The sequence below is a fragment of the Populus trichocarpa genome, unplaced genomic scaffold, assembly GCF_000002775.5.
Source record: "Populus trichocarpa isolate Nisqually-1 unplaced genomic scaffold, P.trichocarpa_v4.1 scaffold_502, whole genome shotgun sequence".
Lineage (NCBI taxonomy): Eukaryota > Viridiplantae > Streptophyta > Magnoliopsida > Malpighiales > Salicaceae > Populus > Populus trichocarpa.
In genome coordinates, this window is record NW_026291143.1 from 20,363 (window position 1) to 42,642 (window position 22,280).

Genomic DNA, 22,280 nt, shown 5'->3' on the forward strand with positions numbered 1-22,280 from the left:
ATGGTTCAATGATGGTGATTTTTTTTTCCTCCTTATTATTAATCGAAGCATATGAATTTTAATAATTTCTTTTATTGGCAGATTCTTTTTGTTGGTAAATCATGGGCAGAATTTTTCAGTTAATATTTCAGAACGAGTTCAAGACTCTACGGATGTTGGGCAAGAATTTGATAAATTATGGAGACAAAGGCCCAAAAAACCATCTCCTCCGGTGTAAAAAGAACAACTTTACTCGATAGTTATAAGTTGAATCAATAGAGTATACATATACTTGCTATATACACAATAATTAGGTCAATATAAACAAGGAAAGAAAGAATACCTGATACATATAGGAAGGTAACTAGTATATTGGTTTGTGTTTAGTAGCTATTTAATATTATTATTTTAATATTCAAAATATTTTAAATATTTTAAATCTGATAATCATGTCAACTCGAAAAACTTGAATCTGATACTTAAATTATATATATTAAAACTTGAATTTGATACTTAAATTAGATATATTATCACATACAATATTATAAGACCTAAATTTACTTTAATAATAATAATTAATTTTAGGCCCCGTTTGTTTGCTGGAAAGTAGTTTCTTTTTGGAAAGTGAATTCCGTGAAAGTGAATTATTTTCTGATGTTTGGTAGTGTAATGGAAAATAAGTTGGAAAACACTTTCCAGTGTTTGGTTATGTCATGAAAAATGAGCTGAGAAGTAACTTATTAATATTTTATTTTTCTCAAATTTATTAAAATAATGAGGAACAAATCTTACAAATTAAAAAGTTGAATGAAAATGAAATTGAAAAAAAAATATAATTTCATAAATTATCTCAAATAAAATAAATAATAATCAAAATAATAGAGATCAAATTTAAAAAATAAAAAAAATGAAAGATGAAGAAATTAAAATAATAATAATTAAAATTTCATAAATTATTTCAAATAAAATAAGTAATAATCAAAAGAATGAAAATCAAATTTGATAGATAAAAAATTTCAATAAAAAAATGATAAGGGGAAAGCAAATAACAATTATAAAAATGAGAACCAAAGTTAATATAAAAATTAAATTTTAAGAGATGAAATTAAAAAATAAATATTCAAAATAAAATATATATAACAATCAAAAGTTTGAGGATCGAATTTAATATAATCAGCAAATAATATGATATTTTTAAATTTTTCATAACTTCCGGAAAGTGTTTTCCGTTCAAATTTTGCAGGAAAACACTTTTCTGGAAACCAAGCTAAATTTTTTTTTAATTGGAAAGTATTTTTTGTTGACTAATTTTTTTAATAATAAATAAACTTAGAAAAGTTTGAAAAGTAATTTAAAAAAAAATGATTTTCTAAAACCAAACATAGCATTAATTGTTATTGTGATTTAAACAACTGCTGCTGCTGCTGGGATATTCTGCAACTAAAGATTCTTTTTAGAAAGAAATAGAGGTTTCGGCGTGTAACACACACATGACACACCCATGATTTATGTATTTACGTGTTGGACTTAAATGCTGCATTTAATATGGCCAATTTAAAATCAATCATATTTCTTTTTGTATAATGGAAATATTAATAAAATATATACGCTTGAATATACAGTTTCACTAACTCTATTTCAGTGTATTTTTTTTTTAAATCATTCAATGCATTTGTACAAAATTCACTAATGAATACAAATAAAGAATCTCAAATTATGGATTTATACGTTGAACCTGCTGAATATAATGGTTCAACCATATTCTTGATTGTATAGTTAAAATTTAGATTTTCATTTACTATATTACTTTAAAAAATACAAATTCATATATATATATATATATATATATATATACATATATAAAATTGATTCAAGAATATTTTACTTTTTTTAAAAAAAAAAGAAACAGAATCGCTGAGCATTTCATTTTCTTCAAAATAATTAAACCTCCATTGACAACCACGTGTTTTGGCATCCAAAAAATGACCATAAACGCCGATCCTTGTCAGCAAAACGACAAATCAACCCTCCGTCCAAAATTAAAATTAAAAAGAAAAAAACCCGAAAAAAACATGGATCACGAGATCCTCTCATTATTATAAACCCCCTCTATTAAAAACACATTAATTTGATAATTTCCGCTCTCTTAACTAACGTACGCCAGTCTCTTCACCCCCCTCACCAATCTCCACCATGGCTATCTCTCTCCAACTCTGCCGCGTATCACTCCGCTCCGACCTCTCCTCCGACAATCGCGTACCTATCCGCCGCCGTAGAACCACTTTCTCCGTCCGCTGCGCTGGCGGTGATGACTCTACTTCTTCAGTCTCTTTGGAATCGGAATTTGACGCCAAAGTCTTCAGACATAACCTGACAAGAAGCAAGAATTATAATCGTAGAGGTTTTGGCCACAAAGAAGAGACACTTGAGCTCATGAATCGCGAGTACACCAGTAAGTTGTCTCTTATTATTATATTTTTTAATTGTTTTTGAAAAACTAGTTAAGAAGACGTGAGAGACTTGAATTAAGAGTGAGTTTTGTTTGAATTTGTAGGTGATATAATAAAGAAATTGAAGGAGAATGGTTATGAGTATACATGGGGAAATGTTACAGTCAAATTAGCCGAAGCTTATGGATTTTGCTGGGGAGTAGAGCGAGCTGTTCAGATTGCTTACGAAGCCAGAAAACAGTTTCCTGATGACAAGATTTGGATTACTAACGAGATTATCCACAATCCGACTGTTAATAAGGTGCTATTAATTTTCTTTTTTTTCTTTTCAATTTGGCGAATCGGAGTGGAATAGAGCTGAATTGTGGCAGTGGAAAGCTATTTATGATAAAAATTTCTTTGTAGTGATTCGATATTTAAGGAATAAATTGTTTCTGGTTAGTGATGGTACTGTGTTTTATTGTTGTTGCAGCGGTTAGAGGAGATGGAAGTTGAAAACGTTCCTGTTGAGGAAGGGAAGAAACAGTTTGAAGTTGTAAATGGTGGTGATGTTGTGATTTTGCCTGCATTTGGAGCGGCAGTGGATGAGATGTTGACTTTGAGTAGCAAAAATGTACAAATTGTTGATACAACTTGCCCTTGGGTATCCAAGGTATTTATTGGATGGAGTTTTAGCGTATGATATTAGCTTATTGTTTGTAATTATTGGGATTTATATGTTCAATATATGTGTTTTTTTAATGACATATATAAATATGCTTTGAAATCATGTGAAGGTTTGGACTACTGTTGAGAAGCACAAGAAGGGAGATTATACCTCAATTATTCATGGAAAATATGCTCATGAGGAAACTGTAGCAACCGCTTCTTTTGCAGGAAAGTACATTATTGTGAAGGATATGAAAGAGGTATGCTCCAAATACCTGTGGTGGTTGATATCCTTTCTTCTTTCAGTATATAAGAAAATCCTGGAATGTTTTTTTAACATGTTAGTCACGACTCACAAAGATAAAGGAAGAGTTGTGCATGATCTCTCTCTGTTTTTTTTTTTTTTTTGTTTAATGCAAAAATTCTGAGAAGTTTCTATTTAATTCAGGCAATGTATGTGTGTGATTACATTCTTGGGGGTGAACTTAATGGATCTAGCTCAACCAGAGAGGAGTTTCTAGAGGTAAAGCTTTTTTTCTTGTTAACTTTGATTTGGTATTTTGGATACTAAACAAAATCCTAATGTAATTGTTGGCGTGGTTGCAGAAATTTAAAAATGCAGTTTCTAAGGGGTTTGATCCTGATAGTGACCTGGTGAAACTTGGTATTGCAAATCAAACTACAATGCTCAAGGGAGAAACAGAAGACATTGGTAAGTTTTAGTTACGTTAAGCTATTGTATCTTTTTCTTAGAAATTGCCACTAGTGATCTCCGATTCATTGATTTTTCTTTTCTTGACAGGAAAATTGGTGGAGAGGATCATGATGCGCAAGTATGGAGTGGAAAATGTAAATGATCATTTCATAAGCTTCAACACCATTTGTGATGCTACTCAGGTGATCCTCTCTTCTAGTCTCGCGATTCTACTTGTTCAGCTTTTCATTAGAGTTTGGTGAAACTCTTAGCGTTAGAGAGTCTTACCTGGTGTTCATTCTTCTTACAATTTATAGAATTCAAATTCCATATGGTGCTTTTCTTCTCCCTTCACCACGTATCTCTAATCATAATTTCAAAATTTGTCAACCTTAAAACTCTTTGAACCTTGAACTTCCCTTTTTCAAAGGAGAAGAGGATAGAGGCAAGGAATGAATATCATATATTAGAATTTCAAGTCTCCCAGTCCTACAACAATTGTATAAATGTATGAAGCCAAGTTATGAATTAACTAAAAGCAAGATTCTTTTATGGTAATTGATTGGGTTAATGTTTTTTTTTAATCTTATATTTATACAAGCCTTTTCTGTTTAATTTGCAGGAGCGACAAGATGCAATGTATAAACTGGTGGAGGAAAAGTTGGATCTTATGTTAGTTGTTGGCGGGTGGAACTCAAGTAACACCTCCCACCTCCAAGAAATTGCTGAGCACCATGGAATTCCTTCATACTGGATTGACAGTGAACAGAGGATAGGCCCAGGAAACAAAATAGCTTATAAGTTGAACGTAAGCGAAATTGCTCGTGCTCCCTTTCTTTGACCAATTTTCTGATTTCAATTATAGATTTCTCATTTATTCATCTCTTACTAGCATGGGGAGTTGGTTGAGAAAGAGAACTGGCTTCCACAAGGCCCTATTACAATTGGTGTGACATCAGGCGCCTCTACACCAGACAAGGTAATTTTACTGCAATAATCCTTTGTCCATTTTGTGCTGTCCATAATTTTTTCTGCCCTAGACATGCAATTTCTGAACTTTGAGATGATGGTATTGTAGGATTGCCATTCCTGCAAACCAAGCGAATCTTCAAGTTTCCAGTTGTGCTAAATGTTATTAATATTATACACCTGGTGTTGAATGTTTGTAAAAAACTGATACTATTTACCTTTAAATCAATTTCTATCAGGTTGTCGAAGATGCCCTTATCAAGGTGTTCGACATCAAACGTGACGAAGCTTTACAAGTAGCTTAAAGTTTAATGTGTTATATATACAGCAGTAGAGAGTGCCAGTCAGATACTGTACCATTAAACACAAGATCAATGTATCATGAACAAGAGGTTCCAAAATATCCATGTAATATCCTTTCGAGCACTTGAGTTCTTGAGTTGAGCTCACAATATCAATATAGAGGTTGCAGTAGTAAAACAATGCCGAGTGTAAAACCAGGAAGAGGTTGCGACGAGGCAAATAAGTGGGAAAATAGGAAATGCGAAAGCACACCACTATAATAACCAAGAGAAGTTGGAAAAAATATAATCGAAGTGAGTGAGAAAAATTACTGCATGTATTCGATTAAATGCCCCTGAAGTTTAAATTTATCTTTCATTGGTACAAAAAATGGTCGATAGGCAACTGGGTGATCAAGGACAATCTCTAGGGCCTCGAGTTCAGGCCCCAGCAGCCACACGCTGTAGTGTCGTCTATAATAATGCCTGTAGCTATACATTTACAAGAATAATACATGGCTCTGCAAAGTGCTAAACTCCATGGAACAAGCTCGGGCTTACAGATAGAGTGTATGCTCGATTTCAAGGATTGGTATCTTGGTTTTACCTCAGAATTCAGAATCACATGTAAATCCCATTGTAAGTGTTCATCTCATTTTATTTCAAGCTGCGAAAACTAGCCACTTGCAACATCGGATTGCTTTGAAAGAGATGATTCAACTATCTCTGGAACCTTATCGAGCAAAAAATTTATCTCATATTGAAATTCAGCTTTTGCTCGGTTAGTCTTTCCTCCAACAATCACTGCTGTTCCGTCTTGTAAAGCCCATATCTTCGATTTGCCGGAATAAGAAACGAAATGAACACAAAAGTTTGCAATTAACTTCCATCATGGCATAAACGCTGCCATCAGGCATTAACAATCTCAAAAACAACTTTCAAAGTTTAAACAGAAATCACCTATATAATTCATCAGAAAACACGGTAAGATAGACTCAACATGTGAACATAATTCTCACCTGTGAATGAGATAAGTAACTCAGGCAAGTTGTGAGCATTAGAGCACCAAATCCAGCATACACAACGGGCACGCCCGGATCAGTCTGTACAAAGAAAAGATTTAGTTCCATGTAACTATCACGCAACTGAAAGAAATTCATGCTGTAGCGAGACTTTTCAGTCTAGACCTTTAATTCAAGACCGCTGCTTCCAATTGCATCTTCAATAATAATTTTCATGCCATCTATGTCAATCGGAAGCTTAGAGTTGGGTCTTCGCACTCCAACAAATTTCCCTTCTTGATCATAAAGGACGATGGATTGTAGATCACGAGCAAGCATTGATCTGAAAATCAACATCAAAAGGGCTGAATGGCAATGCACAAACATAAAACACAAAACTAATTTCAGCAAACAAAGTAACTCTGGAGGACTGTCAACCAATAACAGCAGCATGTGAACAAGCTCAAGAATTTTATCCATTCATCTTGATGACCACGAGACTTGTTTAAAAATTAAGCAACTATATGAAAATTCTCAGATATGGAAAAACTAATACACTATCATAATCACAGAAAAGTGCAAATTTGACTAAGAAACTGAATGTTAGTTATAGATACAAGTGAACAATAACAGTATTTATTCTCTAAATTCTTGTGTAAAAAGTATGTACAAAAGAAGAAGAAGAAGAAGTAGAAAATCAGTAAAAGAAATACATACATTCCCTTGACATTAGGAGAGTTAACATCCCCTACTGGTAAGAAGGTTCCATAGAGTTTATTGTCTCCACTGATTTTTAATGGTGCCATAGCCAAATTGAAAGGCCCTTCATCATCCTTGCGTACCTGCAAGGCGGAAATGCTCCAGTCTGTCTGGTACATAGTGATCCCACCATAACGTAACGGGTCATTTACACTAATTGTTTTCCTCATAACCTCCTTCCCATTAAGGTCAAATAGTGACAGGTCAGTGTGAAATTGTTTGACCTACAAGAAGAAACAACATATAAGAGAAAATATGTAACACATATATAAATTCAAGTAAGCACAGCTGAAAAGGCATGTATAGGCACTGATGTGAAAGAAAATCAACACCTACATCACCACCGTCATAGTAGTCCATGTAGAATCTGTTGACATGAACCTCGGTATTGAAAGCTTCAGTGGGAGTTGAGAGAAACCCACTTGGTCCCAGTACATCTCCTACAACAAAATTCAGTCCTTGTGGAACTGTAACTGAGCCTCTAAAGCTCCCAGTGGCACTAAGAGTTGCTCCTGCCATTATCAGCAGCATAGCTAAATGTACTCCAATAGGGGAAAACCGACCGGCCAGCCCCTTAAATGCATATAGAGAGGGTCCTTTCAAGAATACCTACGTTAATTAAACTGTGAATAGTGAGCACAAAAACATATATATAAGGTACTAATGCTTGAGGAGCTGATAATAATGTAACATGAAGGTTGCTATTGTTAGCAACTCAGGATAAAGTATCTGCAGGCAAAATAACTGTTCAATTTGTTGCAACTCAGGATAAAACAGATTTCACAAATGCAACACAATTGAACTACTCCATAACCTCATATCCAGATCCCATCAGAATAACACCCAAATCTTGAACTGATGCCCTGGGCAAATTGTCGGAAAATTCCTGTTTACGAATAGCATCAGCAGAATGTAAGTAATTCCACCTGCATTTAACAACAAAGCTGTGTTAACAGGAAACTTCCTCTTTCCTAGTTTAATAGAGCAAGATGCCAAAAATCAAACCTTCTCGCAACCTTAGCCAGGGGGATCTGTGTGGTGTAAGTGCAGGCCATAAGAGATACTCCTAAGAGAGCCAACATTCCCAGGAAAACAGGGGATGAATACATGTGATCGAACCCGAGGGTGAGAACCCACTTCCAAGTGAAGAATCCTAACAAAGGATTCTCTTCTGGGAACTTTTGGAAATAGAATTCTGGAGCCTCCCCTTGATCAATAAGAGTACCTGCATAAACATTGCATACACCTGATGAACAAATTCAAGACAACCAATGATGCTCTAATTCTAGCACTTAAATTTCATTTCTGACACTAACACTTCAATTAACCTTCTGAAGACAGCAAGACGAAACACTAACAGAGGTTTTAACATACCTAGAGCCATTAGCACAGCAATAGAGAACATCTCTCCAATAGCCAAAGGCAAATTAGACAAAACAGCCAAAACCTTTCTAGGCAACCTCTTCAAGAACCCCAATGCTCCAGTTCCTGTCTTCACTGGAACTTTCTCTCCATTACCACCACCACCACCACTCTCCTCTGACAAAACAGGTGGAGCTGAATTCGATAGAAGAATCTTCCCGGACGAGTTCTTGTCCTTTTCCTTGATCTCTTTAGATGTTTTGAGCTTGCTACAAGTTACAATGGTTACAGAAAGTCTACTTCTCTTGTTGTTGTTGCTGTAAAGAGTGTGAATTTGGGGTTTGAGCTTAAGAATTTTGGAGTTAAGGAGAAGAGTGGGTTTGCGAAAATGGGTGTTGAATAGAGATGAGCTAAGGGGTTTTGTGGGGTTCAGAATATCCATTAATGGAAAACTTGAAGCTCTGTTTGTGGGTTTCAGTTGAAGATAAGAGAAGTGGCAGTTAAGACTTTGTTTATCCTGTTAGGAGATATTATGTTGTTGGCGTGCCTTTTTACACACCTCTATATAACCTTGCCAAAATGCACTTGCCATGTCAATACCTTCAATTTGGTTCTTGGGAGTTGGGAGTACTTACTTTCCTTCAATTTTGTCAAAACTATTATTAAGATTCGGGCAACCAAAATGTATATTTCAATCAAGCTCCTAGTTTTATTTATTTTGGAGCGGCTTGTTAAAGATCAAAGACGCATGGGATACAGGCTTCTTGTTTTGCTTGGGCTTTAGGCCTTCAGCCCCCTCAAGTATCCAAAAAAACAAAAAGGCTTCATTGCATATCAACTCAAATCAAGTGTAAATTTAGAAGGTGTGCATTGTTCATCCTTACTCTGTTACTCATATTATTACTGTGGACAAGATTTTTTGTTTTTTTAATTTGAATATTAAATTTTTTTGGGTAATTTAATTCTAATTAAAAATCAATTAATTTTGATTTTTTATAAAAAGATAAAATTGAAAAAAAAACTGAAGACAATGAGGTGCTATAAGTTTTGAAAAAAATACATTTTGGTCCTCAAACTTCAAGAATTACATAAATTATTTGAAGAGTTTTTAATTTATTTATAATTTTTTTATTTTTGGTATGGATAAATTTATTTTTAAAAATAAAAATATATATATTCAAAGTGTTGTGTTGTGTTTGTGACAGGCTTTGCAGCTGCTCCCTTTATGTGGAGAATCAGGACTCCAATTTTAATCAATTTACAGGTTGTTTGGAACTTAAATTTGAATCAAATCAATAGATAAATTTAGAGAAAGATCTCGATTTGTTCATTAATTAGGCAACAACGATTTCGTTGCATACCCCATTCAATATTTTAAGCAAGCAATTGCCTTTTTTTTTTCTTTAAATTATTTTTTTATATAATTTTAGATTGTTTTCATTTGCTATATATATCAAAAAAAAATTAAAAAAAAATATGGTCAGCTTTACTATTTTTTAGCAGCAAATACTAGCAACTGATCATAATTTTTATGAAACAAATTTTCAGTTTAGATTAGTCACTAAGATCTCGAAAGAATCCTCGAATATGCACTAGAGGATAGGAGATGATTCTGGTTTCAACTATTTTTTCAAGACCAAAGAATACTAACACGAAATTTCAAAGAAAAGGATGAAGGGACACCATTTTCAGTTAAAAAATATGAGATAATAAATTTCAGGAGAAGGTTTGCTTTCTAATGTGAGCAGATATGAAGAAGATTCTTATTTCGTCACTGAGATATACACACCTTTCTTTAGAATTGTTTTCCCACCACCAATCATTCAATTCTCAAACATCTATGATTCTTTCGACATTATATACATGAGTCAATCATTAAACATCGTGGGTTCTAAATAAGTTGCTGGGCCTCAGGCTGCCTTTCCCCAGGTTCTCATGCGCTCCTCAGATTGCAAAACCTGCAATATTTAGAAAATCTGTTAATCCTGCAAGAAATGATTGACAATTATACCAAAAGGAAAGGAAATGCTAGAAGATGAAGCACGTTTCTTAGGTTGCTTAATTTATCATCCCTGGATTCCAATCTTGTGCTTCTGCAGGCTGCAGCTTCTAACGGAGCAAACAAATTCAGGTTCTGGGATATGTGTTATGCATGCTTTAAATTCTCATAAACTGCCTTAAATATTCGAAGGGCACCAAGTTTCTTCATACCTGTCACCCTTGCCAGTCACCGAGTGCTGGCTAGTCATGTCATCATTTTTATATTGAGAAATCTGTGATGTCTATTATCTGCGATTGAAATACAAACTTACTTCTTTTTTCCAGTTAATTTGGAGATGAATAAAGAGAAGAATGGATATTATTTGTAAGACAACATCCCTGACAAAATGCCTTGAACACCAAGCTTAAATTGGTAACCAAGCAAGGCACCAGCAGGAAGTCCAGAGATGCAGTAACATGTAGTAGCGATCAAGGCAAAAGGTGTAATGTTAAATAATACAGTATAGACATATAAGTGAAATATTGATGAAGATGCGGTTTGTTATTCAAAATACAGGCTATTTAATAGCTAGGCATGGTATTGAAACCTTTTAAAACTATAAGGTTTGTTATTGAAAATATTTCAATTATAGACATATAAGTGAAATATTGATGAAGTTATATGGTTGAGAAAACTATAAGGGTGATATTGAAAAAACTTTAAGCATTAGGGACAAAGATGAAATATAGGTAAATATATGGAGATTAAAATTAAATATTTGAGAGAGAGAGAGAATTGTTAAAGGAACAGTGCCCGCTCGGACAAAGATGAAATTCGAATATGATTACACATATCCATATGTATTATTCTCATTCTTTTATATTGTATATTTTTTGAATAATTGATTTCTTAAAATATTTTTTTGTTGACTTATATTTAACTATGTAAGAGACTTGTGATAAGATTCAAAATTTAAATAAACTTAATATTAATTATTTCATGTATTTTAAAATAAAAAAACTATTTTAAAAAGCACATTACACCACAATTTTAAACTTTTAAATGCACTTAGTTAAAGTCGAATTGTACAGTTTATTATTATTTTTAACCGTACAAGTTAATTGAAATTGTCCATAAAAAAATTGCGTTGATACTAGTCTATTGTTCACATATCTCTCTATAAAAAAAATAACATTATTTACACTCCAAAAAAATTATAGTTCTAGTCAAATTAAAGTATATAATTTAATGGAATTGATGACCAACATCAGCATCGCAAATACCATGTACTAATGGACCGGCGGTTGTAACGAGTAGCGGCTGATGATGGGCGCACAAAAGGAGGACTTCGGTGTAGTGACAAAAAAGTGTAGTAGAATTTCTCAAGGCAGATTGAGGTTGATTCCTGGAAACGCGGCTGTCTCCGCCGAATCCATGTGCGCGTTCCTGGTTTGGTTTGTTCGGGCATAAATGTAGAAACTTGGTCAAGCACTCGTTTTTTACTACGTTTAATCTTTCTAGAAAATATTTTTTAACCGTGTGAGGGTTAATCTAATATGACTCGATCAACTTGATGGGTCTAAAACCAACCTAAACGAGAGATAAAAACATATTGGATCGACTCATGTCAACTTGGAGTAAGCTGTCGAATTCACGACCTGGATAATGAGGCCGAGATAACCACGTAGAAATCAAATCAAAATAAATTATGAAATCCAAATATCAATCAACCCAATACCAAATAATAAAATTGAAAGAAAAAATCAATTAAAAAAAATAAAAAAACAAACAACTTAAGTCAACTTGAATTTCCTACCAAACATGCAATTCAGTTCATGTGACTAAATTAACTCTACAGAAATCAAATCAAAATAAATTATGAAATTCAATTCTCAATCAATCCATTATTGAAAGATAAAATTGAAAAAAAAATAGTTAAATAAAAGACACAAAAAATGACTCGAGTGAACGCATCAAACTCGTGCTTTGGGTAATAAGACCACGATAACCTTATAAAAAACAAATAAAAAAAATCACGAAACTTAATTTTAAATCAACAAAATTTTAAAGAATGAAATTGAAAAAAATATTAAAAAAACTTGAGTTAACTCATTAAATTCGCAACCTAATTAAGCTATAAAACCGAGAAAAAAAAACTATTAAAAGATAAAATTAAAGAAAAAAAAGTAAACCTTAAGAAAACAAATTAAAAGCAAAATACATAAATAAATAAAGCACTATTGAACAGTGCTCTTTGAGGAGGGGAACCTCAATTAGTTTCTGTTAATAATAAAGAGGTCTTTTTATAAAAAAATTCTAATTTAAATTTAACGAGGAAATCAAAGATAGATTTGGGAGTGTATTAATTTCCTCTTCTCCCTCCCCGTGTCGTTGGCCCCAAATCAATTTTTTGCATCCAAACTTCATAAATACTCCATGTCTATTCTATCTAGGTAGATAAAGCCGGAAAATATTGGGGAAAACCTTCACATCAATTTGGCATCCATGTTCTTTAATTTGCAGCGCGCGGTGCATACTTTCTTCCTCGTCAATTAGCTTACATGACGTAATAAAAAGATATAAGCATTGCCTAACAATCTAAAATTTCACATCATTGCTTTTTTCCGGTGAACTGGATCACAATTTTTGTTAATAATAGTGAATCAAAGTTTTAGGTTTACGTACTAACAAGATGATGGTAAAACCCCTAATCTGTCTCCAGGTAAAAACGACTCGAGCCCCCTTTCTACCACAGCGATCTGCAACTGCGAAGGCAAAAGGGACTTGACGTACAGTACAGTGGCCATCAGTACATGGTATATCCTTAACAAGAACACACCACCACAGGAACATAGAAAAGAATCTGAAGCCGGCGTATCATCTTCAAATTAAAGAACCATAACTTTTACATTAATCAGCTGCAGTCAAAACAGAGGATCTCCAACACAACAATGAGAATTTCATGCTATTCTTTTCTAATCCCTAACCTCTTCTGTACAATACAACGATGAGATTTTCTATATAGGATAAAACATGTTGTTTTGATAAGGGTCTGTCAATCATTCTTATCATTTCTTATGAATATGAACCTTTAAGTTCTATTGTTAATTGAATCAGTTTGAACATGTAAATGGAAAAGCTTTCTTGTTCATGCGACCTCAAAGCTGTTTATGTGGCAAAACTGGTGTTTTGTTTTTTTGGCAAAAACAACCCTATTTCAAGAATTAAGCATAAAACAACCCTATTTTCAAGAATTAAGATTTCAAACTACGTACCCTAATCTTTATTAGCCATTCACTTTATGCCTAACATTTTGCAATCATACACTTCTTCGATTATCACAGCAAAAAAAAAATTAAGAAAAAACAACACACGTGCTATATATGTTTTGCTTAGAAATTACCTTCTTGATGAAAAATGGAGTCGTCGTCCACATGCAAAGTCGAACAGCTAGTCGTGGGCTCCGTTCTTCGCTGAATATATATATATATATAACAACTTGTTGCTATTATAAATGCACTTATACTTTTCAAAGTTGTCTTATTCGATAATACAAAGGTGTGGACATCTCGTCTTGTGCGCATGTGAACTTTCAAGGTCAGTTCCCTTCCAAAGCTGCTAATATCATGCATGGCGCCTATAAATAAGAGTGGCAGCGAAGAGGCAATGATAAACACAAATATTTCAAACATGAAAGCCTTTCTTGTGATCATATGCATTCTCTTAGCAACCATCGTCTTCTCTCCCTCAATATCCACTTGCACTGCGAAAGGTGAAAAACCTGTTTCAGTTTGCTTTTATTTAATTTAAGATAATTAAGCAGCTCATATGTGTGTTCTGTGTTTGTGTATGATCTTGCATGCATATATTTTAGGACCATGACTTAATTAATGCTATAAATTAATTAAGATGCTAGCTGTTTGTTATCGCAGAGCATTTATTTATTTCTTTTTCGTCGAACAATATAAATGTTTGCAGATCCAGGCACGGGATTTGCCCCCGCCAATTCAGGATCTCCATGCGGTGCTAATAAAGCAAATTGCCTCCCTAAGTCAAATCCAGGACGGAATAAACCAAAAAAACGTTGTGAATCTCCTGTGGAGCAAACTGACTGTGACCCAAATTGAAGATTGAAGGCGAGCAAAGTTGTATGCGTTTTTAAGAGTGACAACAACTAGTCATGTTACATATATATGTGTGTGTGTGTGTTATATATTTTGATTCGAGAACTATATATTTATGTAAGAAAAATAAATTAACTTCAGTTCCCAGTACATGGTGACAACAACTTGCATCATGATCAGGTTTTGATTTTTCTTGGTTTTGATTCCATGAAGTTGTGTAATCTTTGTTGAGGTTTATGCAAAATAAATAAAGAGCTTAATTGGTCTAGCTGTCTTCTCTTTTATGATGCTCATATGCCTTAATTTGCTCATATATATATATATTATGTTAGGACTAAAAAATTAATATTATGAACTGAATATTAATTTTTGTCTGGAGTGTCGCGATTAACTTTATATCAACAAATAAAAAGCTGGCCTTTAATTAATGCTATCTCATCATAAACCCATAAGTACAAATATTTAAATATAGGCTCGCGTGAAAAACCACAGTGCTAGAGAGAGTATGGGATTTTTATTATTTATTTTTAATTAGAAACTGGCCACTAAAATCAACAGCGCAGAAACCATGAACTGATTTTACTCCGGCTGCTCTTGTCATAGCAGCTTGTTCTTGTTTTTGGTGTTAATAATACGATCCCTGATCACTTACCAAAGAAAACTGTGAGCTAATTAATAAATCCCGTTTCTAAAATTAGTTGACATATATATTTCCAATAAATCAGGGACAGATCTAAATTTCAAAAACTAAATGGCATATGCAACTACTCTTGGAGTATTGGAGAGATTTTCGATATGGCCCAATAACTACAAATTAAATTAAAAACTAAAAAAAGCAAAGAGAAGCTTGTGACAAGGAAGATTTATGTTAACGATCAAAAGAACATACTTAAGAGAATATTCTGTCTGTGCAATTCCGGCCTTGAGATGTTACACACACACACACACACACACACTGAAAAATTGTTCATTCCTGCAGGTTCGTTTCTTGAAGTCAAATGTCATGTCTTCCACATTGAATAAATGATGGATTAGCATTGAATGTCCACTGGAACTGCACTAGGAAATACTTTTAATTTTTTAATTGTAATCTGAACGGAAATTTATTTTATTCTCTTAAAAATATTTCTACTTATTAACGAAAAGGTTAATACTAATTTTTTATTAATTTCCAATGGATTTCTGATAAAAATATACTTCTTAAATAACTAGTTTTGAAAACCAAATTAAAACTGAAAAATAATTTCTTAATCAAATGTATTTTTTAAAATTTTTTGTAAGAGATTCCATTAATTTAATTAAAAAAAATGAAAAGGGGGGATAATTTCGAATGTTGTAGGAGATTGAAACAGGAAATGTAAAAAGAAAAAGAAAAAGATGATAAAATAAAGAAAAAAGATAATGCTATGATTTACATTAAAAGAGAAAAACATAAGGAATTATTAATTTTGTATCCTGAGCAGTATGTGTATTAGCTTATTTATATGTCATTAAGCTATACACCTAAATAGAAAATATAATATTCATAGTCTCTAAATTAATAGTGTAGGAATAATTACGACTACGTACCTAAACACAAACATTGGTTGAATTAGTTTGTATTGTTTGATAATAAAATAAGGGTTGCACACAAAATAGTAGCTGATGGACTTTAATATCGAGGTAGATGATTGACTGTTACATGTCAAGGTTTTTTTTTATTAATATAGATGTTCGGGTTAGTTTACACGCATCTCGTTTAATTATATGAATTCTGAAGTTAATCATTATATAAATCTTTAATGATTTTAAAATTTATAAGACTCGAACTAATAATTTTTAAAAACTCAATTGAAAAACAACATCATAATTGTAAAGTTCTTTCTTTACCTGAGTACATACAGTATGGCATCACACCAGCAAAGAGATGGGTTTTAAGAGCCGAAGTTGCTTTGCAAAATATGTGATAATATATGGTAAGGTCCACACCTTCTACTTCTGGCTTAACAAAGGTTCAATGTTCGATGGATCCTTCCCCTTCTTTAATAAGGAATTGACTTGGAGCCAACGCAGCCAGGAAGGAGCCAACGAGTGTCCGAAGAAAAAATGTCTTAAAATAAACCATTTTAGACCAAGTTGTCCTGTTTCAAGTCAAAAATGGTCCGGAAGAGCAATGCCAAGACTTTAAATACAAGACAGAATTGTATTGTTGGCTGTCGGCTGGAGGCGCCCCGGTTTTCAAGTCAAGGATGAGGGGCTACACTGGCTCCTTTCGTAAGGAGGCTTTTTTTTATCTATTTATTTATTTATTTTATTAGCTCAAATACTTCTAGGAGGATTTGAACCCGTTTTGCAGGTGCAAGGAACTTATTACCACTAAGGCCCATTGGTTTTATAAACTATTCATTAACTTGTTTTCTTTTTAGTTACTTAGGCTTGCTAGTTTGAATACGACTTTTTTTTTATCGGAAGTTTAGTAGTTTTATAATGTTTTCACCAAGAAAATTCCCTTTTTTATTTACAGAAAAAGCATGTTTTATTTCCTATTCTTGATTTCTTTTAATAATTTGTTTTGGGGAGAAATGCATCTTATATTTTCAAAAAAAATTAAAAAAAAAAAAAGAAAACCTGAAAAAAATAAGAAGGAAAGTTGGAAAGGATTGGACAAGCTAGACGCAGGGGCCTTTGCTATAAATGGTTACTTGAATTTATATGAAAAAAATCTCAGTTGAAAAAAAGGAAGCTTTCAAACAAGAAATAACTTGAGTTAATTTGAATTTATTTATCAAACTTGTAATTTTATAAAAATTAAATTAAAATAAATTATAAAATTTAATTTTTAATCATTCCATTATTGAAGGATAAAATTAAAAAAAAATAGTTCAATAAAAAAATAAAAAATAACTTAAGTGAACTCATCAAACTCGTGACTTGGATAATAAGATCATAATAACCTTATAGAAAAAAAAATCAAGAAACTTAATTTCAAATCAACAAAATGTTAAATAATAAAATTAAAAAATAAAAAATAAAAAAAACTAAGTTAACTTATTAAATTCACAACCTAAGCTATAAAACCGATATAAAAAAACCCATTAAAAGATAAAATTAAAGAAGATAACTAAACCTTAAAAAAACAAAAAGCAAAATAAATAAATAAAGCACTATTGAACAGTAATCTTTGAGGAGGGGAACCTCAATTAGTTTCTGTTAATAATAAAGAGGTATTTTTATAAAAACTTCTAATTTTAATTTAACGAGGAAATCAAAGATAGATTTGGGAGTGTATTTCCTCTTCTCCCTCCCCGTGTCGTTGGCCTGCATGTTCTTTAATTTGCAGCGGTGCATACTTTCTTCCTCGTCAATTAGCTTACATGACGTAATGAAAAGATATAAGCATTAATTGCCAGTTTTTATGAATATGAACTTCTAAGTTCTATTGTTAATTGAATTAGTTTGAACATGTAAATGGAAAAGCTTTCTTGGTCATGCGACCCTCAACGCTGTTTATGTTGCAAAATTGGTGTTTTAATAAAAATATTCTTTATTAAATTGTTAATGTTAATTTAACATTCCTGCAGGTTCGTTTCTGAAAAATTGTTCATTCCTGCAGGTTCGTTTCTTGAAGTCAAATATATATCATGTCTTCCAAATTGAAAAAGTGAATGTTAATTTTATATAATGTTTTATTTATTTCCAATGGATTTCTGATAAAAATATACTTTTTAAATAACTAGTTTTGAAACCCAAATTAAAACTGAAAAAATAATTTCTTAATCAAAAGTTTTTTTTTTTTTTTTGTAAGAGATTCCATTTTAATGAAAAAAATGAAAGGGGGGTGGTAATTTCGAATGTTGTAGGAGATTGAATCAGGAAACGTAAAAAAAAAGATGATAAAATAAAGAAAAAAGATAATGCTATGATTTACATTACAAGAGAAAAACACAAGGAACTGTTAATTTTGTATCTTGAGCAGTATGTGTACCAGGTTATTTATACGTAAGTAAGCTATACACCTAACTAGAAAATAGAATATTCATAGTTTCTAAATTAATAGTGTAGGAATAATTAGAACCACGTACCCAAACATAAACACTGGTTAAATTAGTTTGTATTGCTGGTGTAGTAGGTTTGATGATAAAATAATTAAGGGTTATGGACAAAATAATAGCAGATGGGATTTAATTTCAAGGTATACGCTACATGTCAAGGTTCTTTCTTCACCTTATTACATGCGGTACTGTGGCATCACACCAGCAAAGTGATGGGTTTTAAGAGCCGAATATGCTTTGCAAGATTGAGATTGAGAGTCTAGTTTTGTATTGTTTAATAGAATTATTAAAATTAATCTTGATTTTATATCTATAATGACAATTAACAACACTTTTATTAAAAGATAGAGAAATCAAGTTCCAAGTATCTGTCTTTTACAAAACAAAAAGTTCATCATCCATACTAAATTTTACAGAAGCGAAAGGTAAAATATTACTCTAAAAAAAAATTTCTTTAGCGAAAGACAAAATACCAAAACAGTTGAATCCGCAAAAATTGTGTTTGAAATTAAACATATCGTTTTATAAAACCAGCTCTGATACTATGTTAAAACAATTCAACCACACAAAAATAAATACGAACATTAAAAAAAAGAATGCTAAAATTCTCCTCAATTCATTTATCTAAAAGTTTTTTCTTTAACATAAATACAAAATACTTACATATAAATTAAACTAAAAATATTATTCTATCTTTAATAAATAAAATAAAATAAAAATATTATTTAACAGTAATGTCCACACCTTCTACTTCTGGCTTAACAAAAGTTCAATGTTCGAAGGAGCCTTCCCCTTCTTTAACAAAGACTTGACATGGAGCCAACGCAGCCTGGAAGGATCCAGCGAGTGTCCAAAGAAAGAATGTCTTAAAATAAACCATTTGAGACCAAGTTGTCCTGTTTCAAGTCAAAAAGGGTCCAGAAGAGCAATGCCAAACACTTTAATGCAAGATAGAATTGTATCGTTGGCTGTCGGCTGGAGGAGGCCCGATTTTCAAGTCAAGTAAGGAGGCTTTTTTTTTTAATCTATTTATTTATTTATTTTTTAAGCTCAAATACTTCTTGGAGGAGTTGATCCCGTTTTGCAGGTGCAAGGAACTTATTACCACTGAACCAAAGGCCCATTGGTTTTATAAACTGTTATTGATATTTTGATATTCTTGATATTTTGATAATGAAGCATCGACTTCGCCGAATCCATAGTCACCAATCTTACAATGACTTGGTATTAACATCATAACCTTAGTTGTCCCTCCTTTGGGAACTAAATATCCAACCATATCATTGCTATGATCATAAGAACTAAGTACAATGACTTGGTATTTTCTTTGTCAGTTTTTTATGAATATGAACTTTAAGTTCTATTGTTAATTGAATCAGTTTGAACCTGTAAATGGAAAAGCTTTCTTGTTCATGCGATCCTCAAAGCTGTTTATGTGGCAAAACTGGTGTTTGGTTTTTTTTTTTTGTGGCAAAAACAACCCTATTTCAAGAATTAAGCATAAAACAACCCTATTTTCAAGAATTAATTAAGATTTCAAACTACGTACCCTAATCTTTATTAGCCATTCACTTTATGCCTAACATTTTGCAATCATACACTTCTTCGATTATCACAGCAAAAAAAAAAAAATTAAGAAAAAACAACACACGTGCTATATATGTTTTGCTTAGAAATTACCTTCTTGATGAAAAATGGAGTCGTCGTCCACATGCAAAGTCGACCAGCTAGTCTTGGGCTTCATTCTTCGCTGAATATCTTATATATATATAACAACTTGTTGCTACTATACATGCACTTATACTTAAAAAAAAAGTTGTCTTATTCAATAATACAAAGGAGTGGGACACGGTGATCAATTAATAATGTCGTCTTGTGCACATGTGAACTTTCAAGGTCAGTTCCCTTCCAAAGCTGCTAATATCATGCATGGCGCCTATAAATAAGAGTGGCAGCGAAGAGGCAATGATAAACACAAATATTTCAAACATGAAAGCCTTTCTTGTGATCATATGCATTCTCTTAGCAACCATCGTCTTCTCTCCCTCATCCACTTGCACTGCGCGAGAATTACTGGGCGGGAAAGGTGAAAAACCTGTTTCTGTTTGCTTTTATTTAATTTAAGATAATTAAGCAGCTCATATGTGTGTTCTCTGTTTGTGTATGATCTTGCATGCATACATTTTAGGACCATGACTTAATTAATGCTATAAATTAATTAAGTTGCTAGCTGTTTGTTATCGCAGAGCATTTATTTATTTCTTTTTCGTCGAACAATATAAATGTTTGCAGATCCACACACGGGATGGCCCCCCGCCTCTTCAGGATCTCCATGCGGTGCTAATAAAAAAAAATGCCTCCCTAATCCAAATCCAGGACCGAATAAACCAAAAAAACGTCGTTGTGAATCTCCTATAGAGCAAAGTGACTGTGAGCCAAATTGAAGATTGAAGGCGAGCAAAGTTGCATGCGTTTTTAAGAGTGACAACAACTAGTCATGTTATATATATATGTGTGTGTGTGTGTGTGTGTGTGTGTGTGTGTGTGTTATATTTTGATTCCAGAACTATATATTTATGTAAGAAAAATAAATTAACTTCAGTTCCCAGTACATGGTGACAACAACTTGCATCATGATAAGGTTTTGATTTTTCTTGGTTTTGATTCCATGAAGTTGTGTAATCTTTGTTGAAGTTTATGCAAAATAAATAAAGAGCTTAATTAGTCTAGCTGTCTTCTCTTTTATGATGCTCATATGCCTTAATTTGCTCATATATATATATATATATATATATATATGTTAGGACTAAAAAATTAATATTATGAACTGAATATTAATTTTTGTCTGGAGTGTTGCGATTAACTTTATATCAACAAATAAAAAGCTGGCCTTTAATTAATGCTATCTCATCATAAACCCATAAGTACAAATATTTTTTTTTTTTTTGGTTGAACATAAGTACAAATATTTAAATATAGGCTCGCGTGAAAAACCACAGTGCTAGAGAGAGTATGGGATTTTTTTTTTTTTTTAATTAGAAACTGGCCACTAAAATCAACAGCGCAGAAACCATGAACTGATTTTACTCCGGCTGCTCTTGTCATAGCAGCTTGTTCTTGTTTTTGGTGTTAATAATACGATCCCTGATCACTTACCAAAGAAAACTGTGAGCTAATTAATAAATCCCATTTCTAAAATTAGTTGACATACATATTTCCAATAAATCAGGGACAGATCTAAATTTCAAAAACCAAAAGGCATATGCAACTACTCTTGGAGTGTTGGAGAGATTTTCGATATGGCCAATCATAGTTTTGAAACCCGACCCGGTGGTCGACCCGGTCTAATGACCGGGTCACGGGTCAGATGGGTTGACCCGGATCAACCCAAAAAAAAAACCAACAAGCAAAAGGGGTATTGAATTCAAGTCTGGGCCTTAGATGTTTAAGAAAAATCAATACATTGACTTCTCAGTGGCGCTTAGAGCAAAGTGATCATGAAACATGTGTGGGCCATTCCCCAGCGTGGCTGATCTTTCATGTTCTCTTCCATAAGCATCTGGCTCATTCCCTAGCGCGCACACACACACAGAAGAAAGAAAAAAAAATAGAAAACCCAGAGAGCAAGAGAGAAATTAATTAACTTTTCTCTCCTAGCCACTGGTGACTTCATCTTCTCCAGCAACAGCACCTTGGTCACATACCAGCTCAGCCATTGTGATCTCAAACGTGAACAGTTTCCTTCTTCAACAGCAAGCAGCCTCTATCAACCGTGAGCTTCAATCACGCCAATAATAGCATGAGTTCATCCCCAAGCATCAACAACTTTGCTTTCAACTAAGAATCTCATCCCCAACATTGGTTTTGATTAAGATTAGCGGCAGCTCAGCCTCAGCCATATCTATCAACTGTGAGCCTCAATCACATGACCTTAGCGCATCTCTTTTCGTTCTCTTTCCTGTCCGTGAAGGTGGATCAAAGAAAGGCATCTTGCTTCTCTC

General features: G+C 32.9%; 2 protein-coding genes and 2 long non-coding RNA genes across 4 annotated transcripts; 3 read left to right on the forward strand and 1 right to left on the reverse strand.

The window, feature by feature from the left end:
- The first annotated feature begins 2,083 nt into the window (after positions 1–2,083).
- Positions 2,084–5,223, forward strand: LOC127904857 (4-hydroxy-3-methylbut-2-enyl diphosphate reductase, chloroplastic-like). Its single transcript, XM_052449862.1, has 10 exons — positions 2,084–2,431; positions 2,534–2,730; positions 2,902–3,081; positions 3,206–3,337; positions 3,526–3,600; positions 3,684–3,789; positions 3,880–3,974; positions 4,394–4,579; positions 4,664–4,750; positions 4,980–5,223. Exons 1-10 carry the CDS (start codon positions 2,173–2,175, stop codon positions 5,043–5,045), a joined length of 1,383 nt encoding a protein of 460 aa, XP_052305822.1. The 5' UTR covers positions 2,084–2,172; the 3' UTR covers positions 5,046–5,223.
- Positions 5,224–5,341: 118 nt separating this feature from the next.
- LOC18102130 (cytochrome c biogenesis protein CCS1, chloroplastic) lies at positions 5,342–8,787 on the reverse strand. Its single transcript, XM_024608702.2, has 8 exons — positions 8,156–8,787; positions 7,787–8,006; positions 7,596–7,707; positions 7,118–7,390; positions 6,740–7,005; positions 6,209–6,365; positions 6,041–6,124; positions 5,342–5,853 (listed from the first exon to the last, which is right to left on the reverse strand). Exons 1-8 carry the CDS (start codon positions 8,583–8,585, stop codon positions 5,698–5,700), a joined length of 1,698 nt encoding a protein of 565 aa, XP_024464470.2. The 5' UTR covers positions 8,586–8,787; the 3' UTR covers positions 5,342–5,697.
- A 4,801-nt stretch (positions 8,788–13,588) lies between these two features.
- LOC18102131 (uncharacterized) lies at positions 13,589–14,516 on the forward strand. Its single transcript, XR_002983570.2, has 2 exons — positions 13,589–13,896; positions 14,103–14,516. It is a non-coding gene; the product is annotated as an uncharacterized LOC18102131 (long non-coding RNA).
- A 5,572-nt stretch (positions 14,517–20,088) lies between these two features.
- LOC112328702 (uncharacterized) lies at positions 20,089–21,008 on the forward strand. The gene is made up of 2 exons (XR_002983891.2): positions 20,089–20,365; positions 20,572–21,008. It is a non-coding gene; the product is annotated as an uncharacterized LOC112328702 (long non-coding RNA).
- Positions 21,009–22,280: the final 1,272 nt, after the last annotated feature.